The 17,290-nt window shown below is 33.1% G+C and overlaps 3 protein-coding genes across 4 annotated transcripts; 2 read left to right on the top strand and 1 right to left on the bottom strand.

Annotated features, from left to right (window-relative positions):
* The first annotated feature begins 376 nt into the window (after positions 1-376).
* LOC117916933 (zinc finger protein ZAT9-like) lies at positions 377-1,765 on the top strand. The gene has a single exon (XM_034833173.1). It carries the CDS (start codon positions 377-379, stop codon positions 1,763-1,765), a length of 1,389 nt encoding a protein of 462 aa, XP_034689064.1.
* A 6,770-nt stretch (positions 1,766-8,535) lies between these two features.
* Positions 8,536-9,819, top strand: LOC117916931 (zinc finger protein ZAT9-like). Its single transcript, XM_034833172.1, has one exon. The coding sequence runs from the start codon at positions 8,536-8,538 to the stop codon at positions 9,817-9,819; it is 1,284 nt and encodes a 427-aa protein (XP_034689063.1).
* A 1,379-nt stretch (positions 9,820-11,198) lies between these two features.
* Positions 11,199-16,867, bottom strand: LOC117915740 (transcription factor GAMYB-like). Of its 2 annotated transcripts, none has more exons than XM_034831416.1 (4): positions 16,432-16,867; positions 15,758-16,097; positions 12,033-12,972; positions 11,199-11,872 (listed from the first exon to the last, which is right to left on the bottom strand). In XM_034831416.1, exons 2-4 carry the CDS (start codon positions 16,091-16,093, stop codon positions 11,661-11,663), a joined length of 1,488 nt encoding a protein of 495 aa, XP_034687307.1. In that variant the 5' UTR covers positions 16,094-16,097; positions 16,432-16,867; the 3' UTR covers positions 11,199-11,660. The 2 variants fall into 2 exon arrangements, with proteins under 2 accessions (XP_034687307.1, XP_034687306.1); XM_034831415.1 differs by having other exon boundaries at positions 11,946-12,972; positions 16,432-16,866.
* Between the last annotated feature and the right edge of the window lie 423 nt (positions 16,868-17,290).

Here is a 17,290-nt window from a genome sequence, read left to right as displayed (position 1 = left end):
ATTTATCCTCAGGATTTCTCAAAAAATCTTAAAGATATTTTCAAGTCTTTTATTTAAGAACAAACTTCACAACATAAATTTAATTATTCAGAATAATAGAGTGGGAAATAACTTAGAACCTCTAATTTAAGTTGGAGATTAGATTAGGGGATAAAAATAATTATTGTTATTATTTAATACCCAAATTAATATACTAGTATATTTTATTAAGGAAAGGAGGTCCGTAAGCATAGAAACTCTAGGGCCATAGGTTTCTATTAGAATTATATATACCAGCAAAATAGAAACCGTTCTCCTTATCTACTCTTCCTCTGCCTACACTTCTTTCAGTCCACTTCTCACAACCAGGTTCCAGGTTTTTTTTGTGAAGGGTCTGATGGGGGAAGCTGTACCTTGTGACGGCGAAGAGAGGCAAGGTTTAGGCTCCGCTGGTTTACCGGAAAATTGGCTTTCTTTGAAGCCAATCAACATTCCGATGGGAGGTGGCGACGAAGTTGATGATGGGAAAAGCAGTAAAGTAATAGTCGAGGCAAGACTGGAATGCAACATCAGCAGCAAAGGGCTGGGTTGTTCAGAAGGCTTCAAGGGTCGGATGAGAGCTCGCCTTGATGATCAGGGCAACAGAGTCGGTCGTTCCAACAAGAATAAGACTTGGAACCTCAAGAACGGATCAGAGAGTGGTGTTGCTGAGAATATTGGTGGAACTGATCAAGCCAAGTGCCCTGTTTGTTCCAAGGGTTTCCATTCGAAGAAGGCCGTGTACGGGCACATGCGGTGCCATCCTCAGAGAGAATGGAGGGGGATCAATCCCCCGCCCTCCGCCAAGACTGCTTCTTGCTCCTCTGTGTCGCAGGGAATTGATGGCTTGAGCCTTGCGTCCATGACATCGACCGTGGTTTCATCTGATATTAGTCCTTCTCAGCCTCCTTTGCAGTTGACGAAAACTGGAATGAGGGGCCAGAATCGCATCATCAACTCATATTCTTCTTCGGGTTCGTCCTGTAATATCAGCTCATCGCAGAAGAAAGAAAGTGAGGAAAAGCATCAAGTTTCTGAATGTGTAGGCCTGCGGAAGAGGCAACAAATGAAGATGTTACAAGTTGGGAAGCTAATTAGGGATTATCCATCCAAGAAGCTGAAAATCCATGAAAGAGGAGCTTTGGGGTTCAGGGGCCAAGAAGATGCTGGAAACAAAGGTGGTGCTTCTTGGAATGATTTTCTAAAAACAGGGTTCAATTTGGGACCAAAAGAAGTTGATACGGACAAGAAGAGTAGTGATGATAGAATTATACCTGGGGGACAACTTGATGATCAGATATCAAAGAATACAAAGAAGACTCCAAAGTTCGTAAGCTATATGGATGTTTATGATAATAAGCGATTTCTGAAGACATTATTACCGAGGACATATAAACACGGCACTTGCAATAAAGCCTTTCCGACTCACCAAGCCTTGACCATGGGGAATAAGCATGCATCATCTTCACATACCGCAGCTTCTGAGGAAGAAGGCCTAGCCGTTGGCACTTCCAAGCATGCCAAACAAGTGGTTCAAAAAGCCCACAAGTGCCGGACCTGCAACAAGAGCTTCCCCACGGGTCAGGCTCTTGGGGGCCACCAGACATCTCATCGGCGGAAGCCAGCCCAATTAGATACACCCAGACAAGAAGCATTAATATTGTCTGCTGAAGAAGCCAGCCAGAGTGCAGGCTCAAGAGTTTTGGATTTCGATCTCAATGAGCTTCCCCCGATGGAAGAAGAATGAAGGTGGTGCAGTGTAGTTGTAATTGTGCATCTTTTTTCCTACAATTCAATAAGTTACAGTTCCTGGGTGAAGGCCTATAGATATTGTATTCTTATATTTTCCATATGGGAACCATACAGTTCTAAGTTTTTTCAGGTGGAACAGCTGAAATTTATTTCTTTCCTGTTGGATTCAGCCCTAAAATTGATTGAATTCGTTAGGAATTATGGCTTTTGTACGCATGCATTATCTCCAGAAAACAATCAATAAGAATAAGAACAAGAACTGGAGGCTGGTTTAGTTTCATGACACCAAAACTTATTTGAATATTGTTACTGATCAGCTCCATTGTTTGCTCCATACCATACATACATACATCATACCATAATTGTTAGTAAAATTTAACTTTTTTAATATGTTAACAAGTCAAATTTTTCATTACTTGTACATAATTAATAATTAATTACCAAGTATTTTAGAATTTCTTGATTTAATATGTAATTAATTCGACCAATTTTTTGAATTCTAAATTATTCTTAAAATTTAAAAGATTCATTAAAAATATTAAATTATTAATTATATTTCACTTAATTTAGAATTTATTTACCCAATAAGAAAATTCAAAAAATTTAATTGTGCATATGACAAAAACAATAAGGTTAGGAATCATAATATATTAGTTTTTCTATATTATATTTTGTATTACATCTATGTTTTTAGTTACAACTTATTTATAAAAAAAAAAATTGAAACTCATTAATAAATTCAATGCAAAGTATTTGTTTCGTTTGAAATTCATTTGTCTAGCGAGAAAATTTACAAAATATATAATCATATGCTCAAAAAAATAATAGAGTCCTTATAAATCAATTTTTATTCATAAATTTGCAGTATTAACAGTTGTTTATTTTGTTTTTAAATTATTTTAAAAAATTATTAGTCATTTTATCAAGATTCCAAAACGCGTCTTAGATGATAAATTACCTTGTGAATCCCTTATAGATGAATTCCCTCTACGCCTTAGGGACCATACCCTTTGGACTGTTGCGCCTCCCGTGTCTTAGACTCATTATCTAAGACACGTTTTGGCATTGGGCTATACACATAGGTGGCTCATACTCAATAAACATAAATCGAAATCTGTATGGATAGCTAAATTATAAACTATGATTAATATGTGTGAGTCCATATTTATTCTAACATAAAATTCATAATATATTAGTTTTTCCCTAATATATTTTTGTATTGATTACATCTATGTTTTGAGTTACAACTTATTTAAAAAAAAAAAAAAAAGAAGATGAAACTCATTAATAAATTCGATGCAAAGTATTTGTTTCGTTTGAAATTCATTTACAAAAAAAAAAAATTGTAAATCCCTTATAAACCAATTTTTATTCATATAAGATGTTTATTAATGGTTGTTTATTTTGTTTTTAAATTATTTTAAAAAATTATTACACTCGTTTTATCAAGATTCGATGGGAGGTGGCAAATGCTGATGATGGGAAAAGTAGAAGAGGAATAGCGGAGGCAAGAGCGTTATGCAACACCAGCAGCAAAGAGTTGCGTTGTTCAAGAGTTTCGAGGGGTCAGATGAGATCTCACCTTGATTATCAGGGCAACAGAAACATTGGTTCCAACAAGAAGCAGGTCTTGACAACAACATAAAGGAGGAATCAGGTAGCAAGCACACTACTGATAGAAGCAAAAACATAAACAAGCTCGATCAAGAAATAGAAAGCGAGTCGCTTCTTGTGGCACCCAGGGAGTATAAGTGCAGCACTTGCCAAAAGGTCTTCCCAACTTTCCAAGCCTTAGGTGGACACAGGTCCAGCCATAGTTATAAGAACAACCTCCAAGCCATGGATTCAGCCCTAGAACTGATAGAATTGGATTGGAATGTAATGGCTTTTGTACACATGCATTGTCTCCTATAACAATCAATAAGAATAAGAACAAGCACTGGGGGTGGTTTTGTGGCCTAGTTTCTGTGTACCTTACAAAAGCTACTTTTGTACGTTTAGGATATGTTGGATATAATAGAAGATAGGATAACGGAATCCTATCCTATCCTCCTCTATTTAATCAAACATGTGATAGTGAATTAGATATATTATCTACTCTCTTTCTTCTATTCCTTTGATACAAAATATGTCAATCTCGATCTAATTATATCAAAAAATTATTTCTTATCAATTTTTTATTTTTTAATATACTCATTTTACAAAATAAATTTTTTTATTATAAATTAAATTTATGATTAAAAATGAAAAACTAAAAATATATTTATAAAATAATATGAATATATATATATATATATATATATATATATATATATATAAATTATTTTTATATATAAAATAACATAATATAAAAAAATTATTTGTAAAATTTAAATATTCTAATCATGAATATTGTTTAAACATAACAAATTTTTCATTTTTTTAAATAAAAAATATTTTATTATGATATAATTTTTATTTTAAACGCTGAAAATAATATATATTTCATGTTATTTTTTATTCATTTAATAAATAAAATATAAATATAATATAATATATCTTATTGGATATGTTATCTTAAAATACCATCTTCATAGTATATACATATCTCATTGGAAATAATATTCATATCTTATTCTAAGATATACTTATCATATATTGTCAATCAAACGTAGCTTAGGTAAAATCAATTAGTAATTATAATTGAATAAATTACATTTAGCAAGTTGTTTAAGTTAAAAGAATAAAATTAGCTTTTTAAAATTTCATAAAAATAAATAAATAAATAAAAGCTTTTAGTAAGTTGTTTTTAAAAAACACTTTTTAAAAATAAAAAATTTGTTTAAATAAATTATTTTTGAAAATAATTGTGTTTTGATTTTGTAAAAATATTATAAATTTAATTCATATAATATTAATTAAAGTAAATTTAAGTCTTATTAAAAATGAAATTAATTTTGTAATTTTATATATTTTTAGTAAAAATGAATAGTAATATTATAAAAAAAAGCATAAATTATATTTTTTTAATAAAAAAAATACTATCACAAAAAAAAAATGGATATCAAGGTACCAAAAATAGACTACTCTATCGTAACGCATATTTTAATTTGGTAATGGGACATAAATTATTTATTTATATGATTGATTTTTTATTTATTTATTTATCCAATTATTATGAGTTAGTGAAAATTGATTACTTATTTATAAAAATATTTATTTATTTATTGGAAAATTGATTTTATCACCATTTACTTTTTTAAAAATAATAAATAAAATTCTCAAAGGTTGAGTCCAAAAGGAACTCAAATGACTTTTGATGGAAAAAAAAACCTCTAAATCATCTCTATTAATGAATTGAGGTGATTTTAATAATTTTATTAATTTTTTATTTAATTGATAGATATAATGCATGGATTTGAGAAGAAGCGAAGAAAGTAGAATTACATATATGAAATGCATGAAATTAATTACATCAAGGAATTCGTCATTTTTATTCTCAGGATTTCTCAAAAAAATCTTCTAAGATATTTTCGAGTATTTTATTTGAATTAAAAGTTTATTCAAACTATGTATAGTAGTAATTTAGGAAGTGTTTTAACCTTTATATAATATTTGAAAGATAAAAAAATTTAAATATCAAAAATACTAAAAATATTTCTTAAAATCACTACCAATCGGATATTAAGCTTCCAAGTGTTGCAAAAAGCCCACAAGAAAGCATTAATATTCACTGCTAAAAAATAATTAAGAAAGAAAGGCCTCCATGAATTTGATTTTCAAAATAATTAAGAATTAGGGGTCATTTGGCCATATTTTCTTATGCTTATTTTTAAAGTTTTTTTTTAAATTAAAAAATATTTTATAAAAATAAATATTTTTTGTAAGTTGTTTTTAAAAATAAAAATAAAAAACTTATTTGAATGGATTGTTTTTAAAAATAATTTTTCTATTTTGATTTTGTAAAAATACTGTAAATTCAATATTGATTAAATGTAATTCAAATCTTATTAAAAATATAAATAATTTTGTAATTACAAATAAATAGTTTTAATAAAAAAAATATAATAAATTTATAAATTAAATTTTCAAAAAAATATACCATTTTAATATGTGTTAAAAAAAATATGAATAATAACATCATTATAAAAGTATAATTAATTTTTTATTAAAAATAAATAATATCAATAGAGAATAATAAAGTATCATAGATATTGCATTCTTATGTTTTCATATGGTAAGATTTTCTTTCTAAATAGGGCTATAGTTTTAAGCTTTGTCTCAGATGAGACAGCAGAAATTTTCTCTCTCATGTTGGATTCAACCCTAAAACTGCTAGAATTCGTTTGAAATGTTAGGTTTTCTTATGCAAATATCATCTCCTGAAACAATCAATAAGAATATCCTTTTTGAGAGCACAGGCATTAATATATAAATCTGTGATCTCTTGTAGTTCTCCAATGACAAATATGAGTTTAATATACAATTTGTAATTTCCAATATTATGTTTTTCTATAAATTTGTCAATGTTACAGTCTTCTTTTATTTTTTCTAATTTTTATGTCTAATTTGTGGAAAAAAGTGAAAAATTAAAAATTAAAAATTAAAAATCCCCTATCTTCTTGGATGAGATTCATGCTCGATTATTTATTTACCCTATAGTAATATGTTTTAAAAGGGATGCGACAGTTTTATAAATATGAATATTATTATAATATTAATTTTATTTATTTTCTCTAAAGTTTTAACTAAATATATATAGTATTTATAAGTTTAAATTTGATCATATACTTTTGTTATTTTGAGTGAGAGGGGAGGAGGTGAGTAAAAATAAGAAATGAAAATGATAAAAAAAGTATTTAATATATGAAATTGTTAACCTATAGGGGTTAGAAGCATTTAGTCGAAATATTAGGGGAAGTAAATGAAATAACCCTATTATTATAATCTTGTTAACCAAATAACCCTTAATATATATATATATATTTTAGTACTTATTAAACTTTAACTATATGTACATAGTTGTATATATATATTTTAGTACTTATTAAATTTTAACTATATGTGCATCGTTGTTTGAACTACCATCAAAATATGTTAGAATTAATTAGTTAAAAAGGATGAAACAATTCTTATATTTGTGAATTTAACGTCTTTCATGTTATTACTTGAAGAGTAGTCTATTTTTTATATAAATGTCTTTAACTATTTCAAATATTTATATTTAGGTTTTAAAAGAAATAGTTATTTTTATAAGAAAAGAATGATAGGGTTGGCAATGGGGTGGGTTCGGGATGAGTCGGCTTCATCCTATCCTCGTCCTGTTTATTTAAAATATTTATCATTCATATCCCATTAAAAAAAATTAAACGGAGCAAGGCAAGTATGAAAATTAAAAATAATAATAATAATTTTTTAAATTACATTAAAAAATATATATATTTATAAATAATTAAAATATTATAATTTGTTATAACTTATTTGAAAAGTATTATTATTATTATATATTAAAAATAAGTAAATAAAAATTAAATTAAATTAATTTTTTTAATTAAATTTTATATAAAATTGGGCAGAGCAGGAGAAGACATTACTCAAACCTATCTTGAGTTTTTAAAAAAATCTCAAACTCATTCTAAATTCATTTATTTAAATTTCAAACTCGTTCCATTATAGGGTACCCAGAAAAACTCCACCACATCACCATTCCTAAAAAATGACGACATTTTTGTCACAATAAAAAATATTGAAGATTAGATTTTCAAAATTGGGTTTTCAATAACTCTTTTAATCAAATAAGTCAATATATTACCAGATCAAATTATATGTTTATGCAACAAGGGTGATTAATAAAAGTATTTATGTTATATATATATAGTTCAAATGGGAACCAAAAAATTAATTTCTAAAGTTGGATTTGCTTCTATACATGTAGACGTGTCTCATAATTTAAATTTAATTATTGATGAAAGTAAATTAAGAAGGGGATAAGGATTATATGATAACAATAAGGTAATAAGATTATGTGATGGACTTTTAACTCCAAGATTGATGTTTATATAGAAAAGACAAGTTAAAGCTTAACATGGACAAAAATAAAATTAATATAAATCATATTTTAGACCTTTTCATCAATATCCTATCTCTACTCAAAATTAAACCTCTTGATTCCAATCATTTCACCTACTCTCTTTTTCTTTTATGTACTATACAAAAAAAATTAAGAATTAATGGTTAAATAGAAAGAAAAAAAAAAATTAATGCTACCATTAAAGAAAAGAATTTTCAATGTGCTTAATAATTTAATTACAACTAAGTTTTATAAATATTTTGAAGCTCAATACTTGAAACTAGGGTTTAATTTGGAGTTCATCATCACCCACAAAAGCATCTGTTAAATTTCAACCCAACCTTAATTAATTATATTTTAAAATATAAAAATAATTATTGTTATTTAATGGCCAATCAAATATAGTATATTTTATTATTTATGCAGAGGATTGGGAGGATGAATCAAAGTATGACCTTGAAATTTATAAGGAAAGGAGATTTGTATCTATAGAAACTCTAAAGGGTTTGTTTTCTATTAGACTTCTAATGGGATGGCACTGTTCTCTAACGGGTTTCTATATCCATCTCCACATCTTTCCTTATTTGTCAATATTTTCTATTTCTTTACTTAATTTTTTTCTCTTATATCTCAGAATACTTAACAGTTCTCACTACCTAAAGCACGGAGAGAAGTTTAGCAGTGGGATGGTGGTTTTCCTCTTGTGATAGGGTTTCATGGCTGATGATGTATCTTGCGAAGGCCAAGAGGGGCAGAACTTGGCGCCCGGTGGTGGTTCACCAGAAAAAGGACATTCTTTGAAGCTTATCAAGATTCAAACGGGAGGAGGTGAAGAAGATTATGATACGGGGAAAAGGAGGAAAGTGATAATGAAGACAGAAGTGGTATGCAGCTCCAACAGCAAAGGGTTGCGTTGTTCAAAAGCTTTTAAGATTCAGACAAGAGCTCTCCTTGATGAGCAGGATTCCAACAAGAATAAGACTTCGAACCTCAAGAATGATGGATCGGAGGGTGGTGTTTCTGAGAAGAATACTGGAAGCGAAGCCTTGTGCCCTGTTTGTTCCAAGAGTTTCCGTTCGAAGAAGGCCGTGTACGGGCACATGAGGTGCCATCCTGATAGAGAATGGAGGGGGATCAATCCTCCGCCCTCGGCCAAGTCTGATTCTTGCTCCACTGTGTCGAAGAAAAATGATGATTTGAGCCCTTCAGCCATGAAATCAACTGTGGTTTCGTCAGATATTAGTCCTTCTCAGCCTCTTCTGCCCTGGACGAAAACTGGAAGGAGGGGCAAGAATCACCCCTTGAGCTCATCTTCTACTTCGGTTTTGTCCAGTGATCTCAGTTTTTCGCATAAACATGGAGTTAAGAACAAGAAACAAGTTTCTGAATGTTTAGGAGGGAAGAAGAGGAAACAAGTTGAGGTGTTACAACTTGGAAGCTTGAGAAATTATCCATCAAAAGAGGTGAGCATTGATGGAAGAGGGATTCTGATGCTGAAAGAGAAGGCTTTGATAGATACTGAGTTAGGGCCCAGAGATGCAGGCCTTGACAACAACATAGAGGAGGAATCAGGTAGCAAGAACACTACTGATAGAAGCAAAAACGGAAACAAGCTCGATCAAAAAATAGTAAGCGAGTCGCCTCTTGTGGCACCCAGGGAGCATAAGTGCAGCACTTGCCATAAGGTCTTCCCAACTTTCCAGGCCTTAGGTGGACACAGGTCTAGCCATAGTTATAAGAACAACCTCCAAGCCATGGATGCCGGAGAAGAAGAGTCTAAAGAAGGTGGCTCCAAGGTGGTGGTAGATGGGTTCAAGTGCAACATTTGCAGCAAAAACTTCCGGTCGGGTCAGGCTCTTGGAGGCCACAAGAGGGCTCACTTTCAGGGATCAACCCAAGCCACACCCACCCAAGACTCGGCCTCTGGAAAAGCCAGCGAAAGTATGGGAAATAAAGTGCTAGGTTTTGATCTCAATGAGCTTCCTCGAATGGAGGAATGAGGATTATGGAAAATTTGAGTCAATCAACTGACTTCAATCAGTATGTTTAAGGCCTTAAGTAGTGGACTGCTGCAGCTGGTTATTCATCTACCTCATCTTATAATTCAGCCTAACTCTTTTTTCTATACACTGATCATGAATTAGTTATATCATATGTACTTGACGATGGAGACTCTTTTTGAGATTTTTTCTATTTTAGCCCTGTACACAATGGAATAATTTCTTGGTGTTCCAATAGCCTTGATGTGAAACACCCCCATATGTTATTTTCAATCTAGTTTTGGTTATTGGTTTAATCTGATTTGGATTAAGTATTAAGCTTTAATTCCTATGTTTATTTCTGAGTATATTAAGGTCTATGAAGCTTTAATTTGCAGAGGTACTTTCAGTTGAGGTTTTTGCATTGGTAGTGAGGAATATATACAGAAGCCAATCTAAAAGTTTAAAAGTAGGTTTGTGTTTCTCTTCTTACAAATGTTTTCTTCCCATGATATATATGGCCCATGTTACCATTCCTCACACTAACAATATTGATCAAAATTTTCCCCTTGGAGCAGTAAGGAAAGTCATATACAAGACAGAACACAAGAAATATTACCATTGTTTGGATTTGGAAAGGTAAAAGAAAGAAAAAGGAAAGCAATTTCAATTTCTGTTTTTGAATTACATTAAACAACAAAATAGAATCAATGCTAACTCTGAAGGAGGTCACTAAGCACCATATCCCATAAATAAAAAGTCTAGCAATATCTCTTAAACAATAGTTATTAAATCAGCAGGAGATTTGTTTCAGTCTTTATATGCAAATAATAATAGTTATTATAGCATATATCACATAGAAATCAAGATAATAATAACTTATACTAATTTTGATAAATGACAATAGGCTGGAGATAATAATAATTATTCCTTTATTATCTTGAAGATAAATTACACTCAGTATCTAGGAGTGTACAGTGCCACTACAAATCCATGGTACCAGTACAAACAAATGGGTATAAATATATGAAATCAGGGAATGAATATACAGGACCAAAATACAAACAAATGGGATGTAAGTCTGAATACAAATCAATAGGATCAAATTATATACATGGCAATTGTACACATGGCATGTTGTGATTGGTTGTGTTTTTGGATATGTACCAATGGGGTACTATAGCAGGACCCTCAGGAAATATTCTATTCCTATAAACCCCGGTGAAGGAAATCTTTTTAAAATGAAGCAGTAAAAGCTTAGTGAATCCACACCTGCAAATGATGGAACAACTGCAATGGCAGAAGAGAGGTAATATCACATGACATTCTCAAAGAGACTGTATATATGAGTAGTGATGTTCCTAAAAAGAAGCTGCAGGTTTGCCAGATGCTCATAGAGATGGGAAACCCAAAAATGAAATACAATTCATCATCATCTTTACAATAAATATCTCAAGGGCAGATCAGGAGTAAGTACCCTTGCTCTGCTGTATAAATATTTTAGTTAACCAATCTTTTCAAATCACTGAGAAATGGAAACAGAAGATGGGTGATTATAACCATAACAAGTTCACAAAATAGTTTGACAACATCGAATTCTAATATTCAAAAGCAAAACCCCAACTTCCAAAGATAACCACACAACACAATGTAAACATGTTTTTCATGGTTCTAATACAAGGAAAGTTTCCCCCCTGAAATACAGCCTAAGACCCAAGAGAAAATCTGGTAAACCTGAATAGGAGGAAAAGAAAATAAAAGCCACTACCATTTTCAGCAAGTTGGCTGTGCCTGCATGTTTCCTCTGCTGCATTAAGACCCAAGGCTGCATCCAGGTTTGATGTAACAAGTTAAACACCCATTTACTTCTTGTTGCTGTTGATATCTTCACCAAGAAGGGCATTTAGAGCATCTCTCCAGGTAGCTTGTTCCCTGCCACGCTCAGTATCCGGTCCAAACCAATCCGCATCAAGCAAACGATCAGGCCTGGACAAGTCCATCTGGTTTGGGGTTTCTTTCTTTCCATCATAGTGAGTAGCAATCTGATTAACTGGCTCTGGATGAACTTTGCACCCTGAAGAAGAATTCTCAAGTCCATTAATATACTGTAAGCTTCATTCTACAAAGTTAACACAAAATACTCTCACCTAGCAAGGTCTCAATTGACTGGGGCTCATCTGGCGAGCTTCCGCCGATAGGAGTATGCACATTAAATACAGATGCAGCAGAATTACCTAAAGGAGATGTTGGGTCAACATATACATTCCATTCTGCTTCATAGGGATTAAGAGGCAAATTGCCCACTACATCATTGCACTCAATAGCAGTATTTGAAGCCTGGTGGCATGAATCATACTTTCTTTTCAGATTCCGCGATTCATAAACTACTGCTTCCAATAGGCCACTTTTGGATGGTGAAAGACAATCTACCTGAATTTGCTCAGTTTGAGGGGACTGAATCAGAGTATCAACAGACTCAATTGAAGGCATTGGGAAAAGTGAGCCCCAGTTACCAACTTGAGCCTCTGAATATTGGAGAGAAGGGAGCTCCACCTTCATAGCCCCAGAGCTGGGCTCGGAAGAGAAATTGCCATTTGAAAGGGCATGGCTGCCAGGAAGTCCACCTAAGGATGTCAGGTTAGTGCTTAGATCAGGATCATATGAAGAAGACCACTCAAATGGCTGAGGATTCTTCTCACGTGTATCATCATACAGATAATAAGGATTGTTCTCACATGTATCATCATACAGATCTAATGCTGGGAAAGCATTGCTGAAATCATCATTCAATCCAGAGAAAAAGGTCTCTGATTCTCGAAAGCGTTTGGGGGGATGCATTGTTGGAAACATAAAGTTCTGACCATCAGATGAACCAAGATTTTGCGTTAGCGACCCACTCGGAAGAATATCAAAATATGTCGGTGGATAAGGATAGATCCCTGGATTTTGCAAATTTTTGAATTGCACAGCAGGAATCTCAAAACTGTTTCCCTGCAACAGATCAGATGGGCTTGCCTCACCAGTGGTTAATGAACCCATGCTTTGGCTTTGCTGACTCCCATTCAGCGCTTTCATACTAACATCCGGAGGGTAAATCGGTAAGCCAGCACGCTGCAGTCTCTTGATCCGGGTATTCCAGTAGTTTTTTATTTCATTATCTGTACGCCCAGGCAACTGAACCAGGGCAGAAGAGAGAGGAGGAATGCATTAGCAAAGCAATAGAGAACACTGAGGAAAGCAAGAAAGGAAAGTTTCCTGTTAATTTCAGAGGGATAAGAAATCAGAAAATTAAATGTATCCGTGTCACTTGTTGAAATAATGTGATGTAATAAAGGAAAGCTGTCTTGTTGAAGAGTTGCCATATGTGATGAATAAGGAGGATATGCGCATTTGACACTAGCATCCAAAGTAAATAAAAAATGGAAGTCACCATCATTGTTAAAAAAAATGTAGTGTGGTTATTATAGGAACAAACTATCAAGCATTCGAGCTTCAAAACAAGAACAATGGGGGTTTCTTCATTATATGCAATACCCAGAATTGACTTTCCACAAACACCAAACTGAGCCTCAGTTCTCTAATTCTAGGCAATAAAAGAACATTCAGGATCCATTTGTTTCAAAGGAAAAATGAAGCCTACAAAGAGGATGTTTTTGAAGCTATTGATGCCACCAGATGGGCCTACCATTATGATTAACAATGTAGTTTGTTACTGGAGTAACAGTGTTTATTGGAAATGATAATTTCCTAAGAAAGTTTATACCACCTTTTTAGGATTATAAAATAATCTATCAATGCCCCCCTAATGCTGCAGAAATAAAAGCGTGGTGATTTTCTTAAAAAAATCTCTCTCAAACTGATTTCCCTGACACCGAACAGAGAACTATTTTGGTCTCTGACATCCTATAATAAATACCACAACTATTCAATTCACATGAATGTGTGTCTGATGCAAGGAATTGGAAGTGAAATCCTTGAGTCCAACTCTTGTGTTTTGGTTGCAACCTTGGATTTTAAAGTGGGACTTCATTCCAAATCTAAGAATTTGAATCAATCAATCTTCTATAAAGGAAATGAACAACTTTCAAGGGGAAAAGTATTGATCACAAATCTCACTAACTATGAGACCAAGAAAAGGGGAAAAATCATACAAAAAACACACATATCACTACCACCATCCCCCATTCCCCATTTCTCTATCCCCATTACCATTATCACTACTGTTTCCATCACTAACACCACCTCCTTGCCATTGTTGCCACCTCCTATTACCACTGCCACTGCCACCACCTGGCACTACCACTGTGACCACCACTACTGCATTTTCTTTTCTTTCTCGTTCTTTTTCCCTTTTTCTTCCTCACAACCAAAAAGATCATGTGAGATGATTACCACTAAGACTATCAGCTTCACAGTAGAAAAAGGCACTCAATGGATGTGCTGATCTACAAGTCAACTCCATAAATTAGCCACTAAACAGCTCAGCATCCTAACAAGAAGTGATCTAAGGTACATCCTCTTAAAAATCGATAATTCCCCTCCTCCACACCTGCTTTTATTACTCTCCAAAATCAATAATCCTGTCAGTAAAGAATTGACCTCCCTAATTTTCTCAATACCAGAAGATCACTCAAAACAGGAAGCACTCTCCTCAGCAATCAAGACCCAAGCCAGACCTCAAAACCTAAGACTAAAGGAACTCCCCACTAATATAAATGAACAAAGAATTTATTTATTAATTCACAGGGTTACAATCCAATCTGCATGGGTTTTTCTTGTAGATTCTTTCAATCCAACCTTGTGGTTTTGGGTTTCCATTCCCATTGGAAACAAGCAAAGAAAGAAAAAAAAGGAAATGGAAAAGGCCAGTGGTCACCAATGATATAACTGGTGATTTTGACGAATATCATCTTCGTTCCCACCCACACAATACCAATACTATTAATGTGAAAGGGTAACAAACTAAAATTAAACAACCTCCAATGATTCCATTCTCCTCATGGTGTAGCAAGATATATGCCAATTAGATTCTATTTGGGCCTCGAAGAAACCACAATATATCATACCTTAGACAGGCAGCTCTAAGAGGCAAAAGAAATGAAAGATAAGGCACAAACTTCGCCCAGAATCAAGTCTTAATGCTCTAAAGTTCACTTTCTAACATCAGGATAGACTTAGGTGGTGTTTGTTTTTTTACTTAATTCTAATTAGAACCTTAATACTTAATAGTATTAAATATTAGGTTGTTTGTTTTTGTAGTATTTTATTTCTATTAAGTATTAAAAAGTAAAAAAAACTATTGTGTTATTTTTTCTATTTAGAAAAAGCCACATATTTTGGCTTTTTCTATTTAGTAAAAAGTTTATAATAAGTCATGAAAAAGTTAAAAAACAAACAACCTAAATTCTAAAACTAAATGGTTTTTAGCAAAAAGCCAAAAAAACAAACACCACCTTACTGTTCTTTTTCTTACTCCCACCACTCACTGTATGATGCAATCTAAAGTTGCAGTCCCCTTCCATGACTCCATTTCAGCCTAGGTTATTTTTCTAGGCTGTAAACTCACATTTTTGTTTGGTGTTGATATCCTCAAATTCTGCCATCCAAATACCAAAAAGGGTCTCAAAATTCTCATCATAAGGCTCTGGACTTCATTGAAAGCCAGATTGACAATCACCTAAAACACCAGAATTTTCCTCTCATATTGCCAAAGAGCCTACCTCCAAATAAGATTAGTTCTTGCATAAACTACAATCTTCTTGTTTCACCTTTTTTGTTTTGATTCATTAGACTAACACCACATAGAGCCTAAGGCAGAAAAGGGAACCAAACAATGTAATTCAGGTTTGAAAATCACATAATTCTCATGTATTTCCAAATTAATTAGTGCTAATACGAAGTGAAATGTGATTGATTTATGAATATGCATCTAACCAAAACATAAAACATGTGAACACACCTCAGCAGCCATCCGCGCCCATTTATTTCCCATTCTGGCATGGAGTTCGATTATGCGGTGCTCCTCCTCGGGAGTGAAAGCACCCTTCTTCAAATCAGGCCTCAGATGATTTGCCCAGCGAAGGCGGCAGCTTTTCCCACATCTGGAGAGTCCAGAGTGCTTCATCACTGCATTCCAATTCCCCTCTCCATGCTTGGTGACATAATCTATCAAAACTGCATCCTCTGCTGAGGTCCATGGTCCTTTCTTCAGAGGACCCCCTCCCCCTCCGCCTGATTTTTCTCCACTTCCAACTTCTTCCTCACCCAATGGAGAACCTTCTTGATCACCGGCCATTTTCCTGAATTTTCAATCATAAACATACAACAATCACTTCTACTGATAACAGTTACATGATGACTACAAAGTCAAGCCACTTGTTTCAGGTTGCAACAAACTATTGATATTGCTTCCAAAGAAGCTATTTAGGTTGCTTCCATATCGGTATTCTTCAAATATCAAATTCCAGTATTCATCCAAAAATAAATAGAGAGAAATCGACACAGTATTGATCACTAGAGATAAATATTTCAAACAAGTCAAATAATTTTATAATCTTATTTCGAAACACTCATTTCAGATTTCCCCATTTCCCCATTCAGTAGCTACCTACAATGACAACCAGAAGAACATACCTGAGATTATCAACCACTTCTCAGAACCATTAGCACAGCCAGTTGATATCATCCCAAAGACATCCAAATATCCACAAACAATCAAGACAATCCGAAAAAATCCTCCAAAGAAATTTTTCAATAAAAAAAAAACCCAATCATAAACCTGAAAAAGAATCCCATAAACCCTATACCTTGAACCCACAACCACCGTTTCTCACAATCCCAAGCCCCCTAACCATAATCTGTGACAGAGGAAGTACAGAGTCCAATCATTTAGAAATAGCCCAAAAAATATATTGAAAATTACTTTTGGGTCCGGAAAAATTAAAAAAAAAATGGCAAAAGAAGAGGGAAAATAGAAGAGATATACAAGGAGAGAAGCCCATGTAGATTTCATCCCTCCTTCAACCCCATACCATTCTCTCTCCTCTCTCCTCTCTCCTCTCTCCTCGAATATGTGGGAATTGGAGAGAGAGAGTGGCTGACTGAATCAACTGTGGGATTGACTCAGACTCTGTTTTCTTGGGCCCCACTAACTATCACTTCGAAATGGGAATCAATCAGATCATCTCAAAATCAACACTGATTTCGTTTAAACATACTCTGACTTATAGCTAATTCATCCACGCGCCTTGGCGCGTGCCTATACGCCCCAATGGGGTTGCGAGTTGCGACATCGCTCTATAGATATTTTTTCAAAGTAACGAAAATTTCTCAAAAGCTGTTTTTTATTTTTTATTTTTTTGAAATTTTAAACATGAGATAATTAAAAAAAATCCACTAGAACTTTATTATCCGACATAATTAATTTTATTAGGTAATTAATTAATTTAATAGAGGTAAGATAATTTTTAATCCACTAGAACTTTATTATCTG

Source organism: Vitis riparia, chromosome 6 (assembly GCF_004353265.1).
Source record: "Vitis riparia cultivar Riparia Gloire de Montpellier isolate 1030 chromosome 6, EGFV_Vit.rip_1.0, whole genome shotgun sequence".
In the NCBI taxonomy this organism is placed as follows: Eukaryota; Viridiplantae; Streptophyta; class Magnoliopsida; order Vitales; family Vitaceae; genus Vitis; species Vitis riparia.
This window is presented reverse-complemented; position numbering and strand designations above follow the sequence as displayed.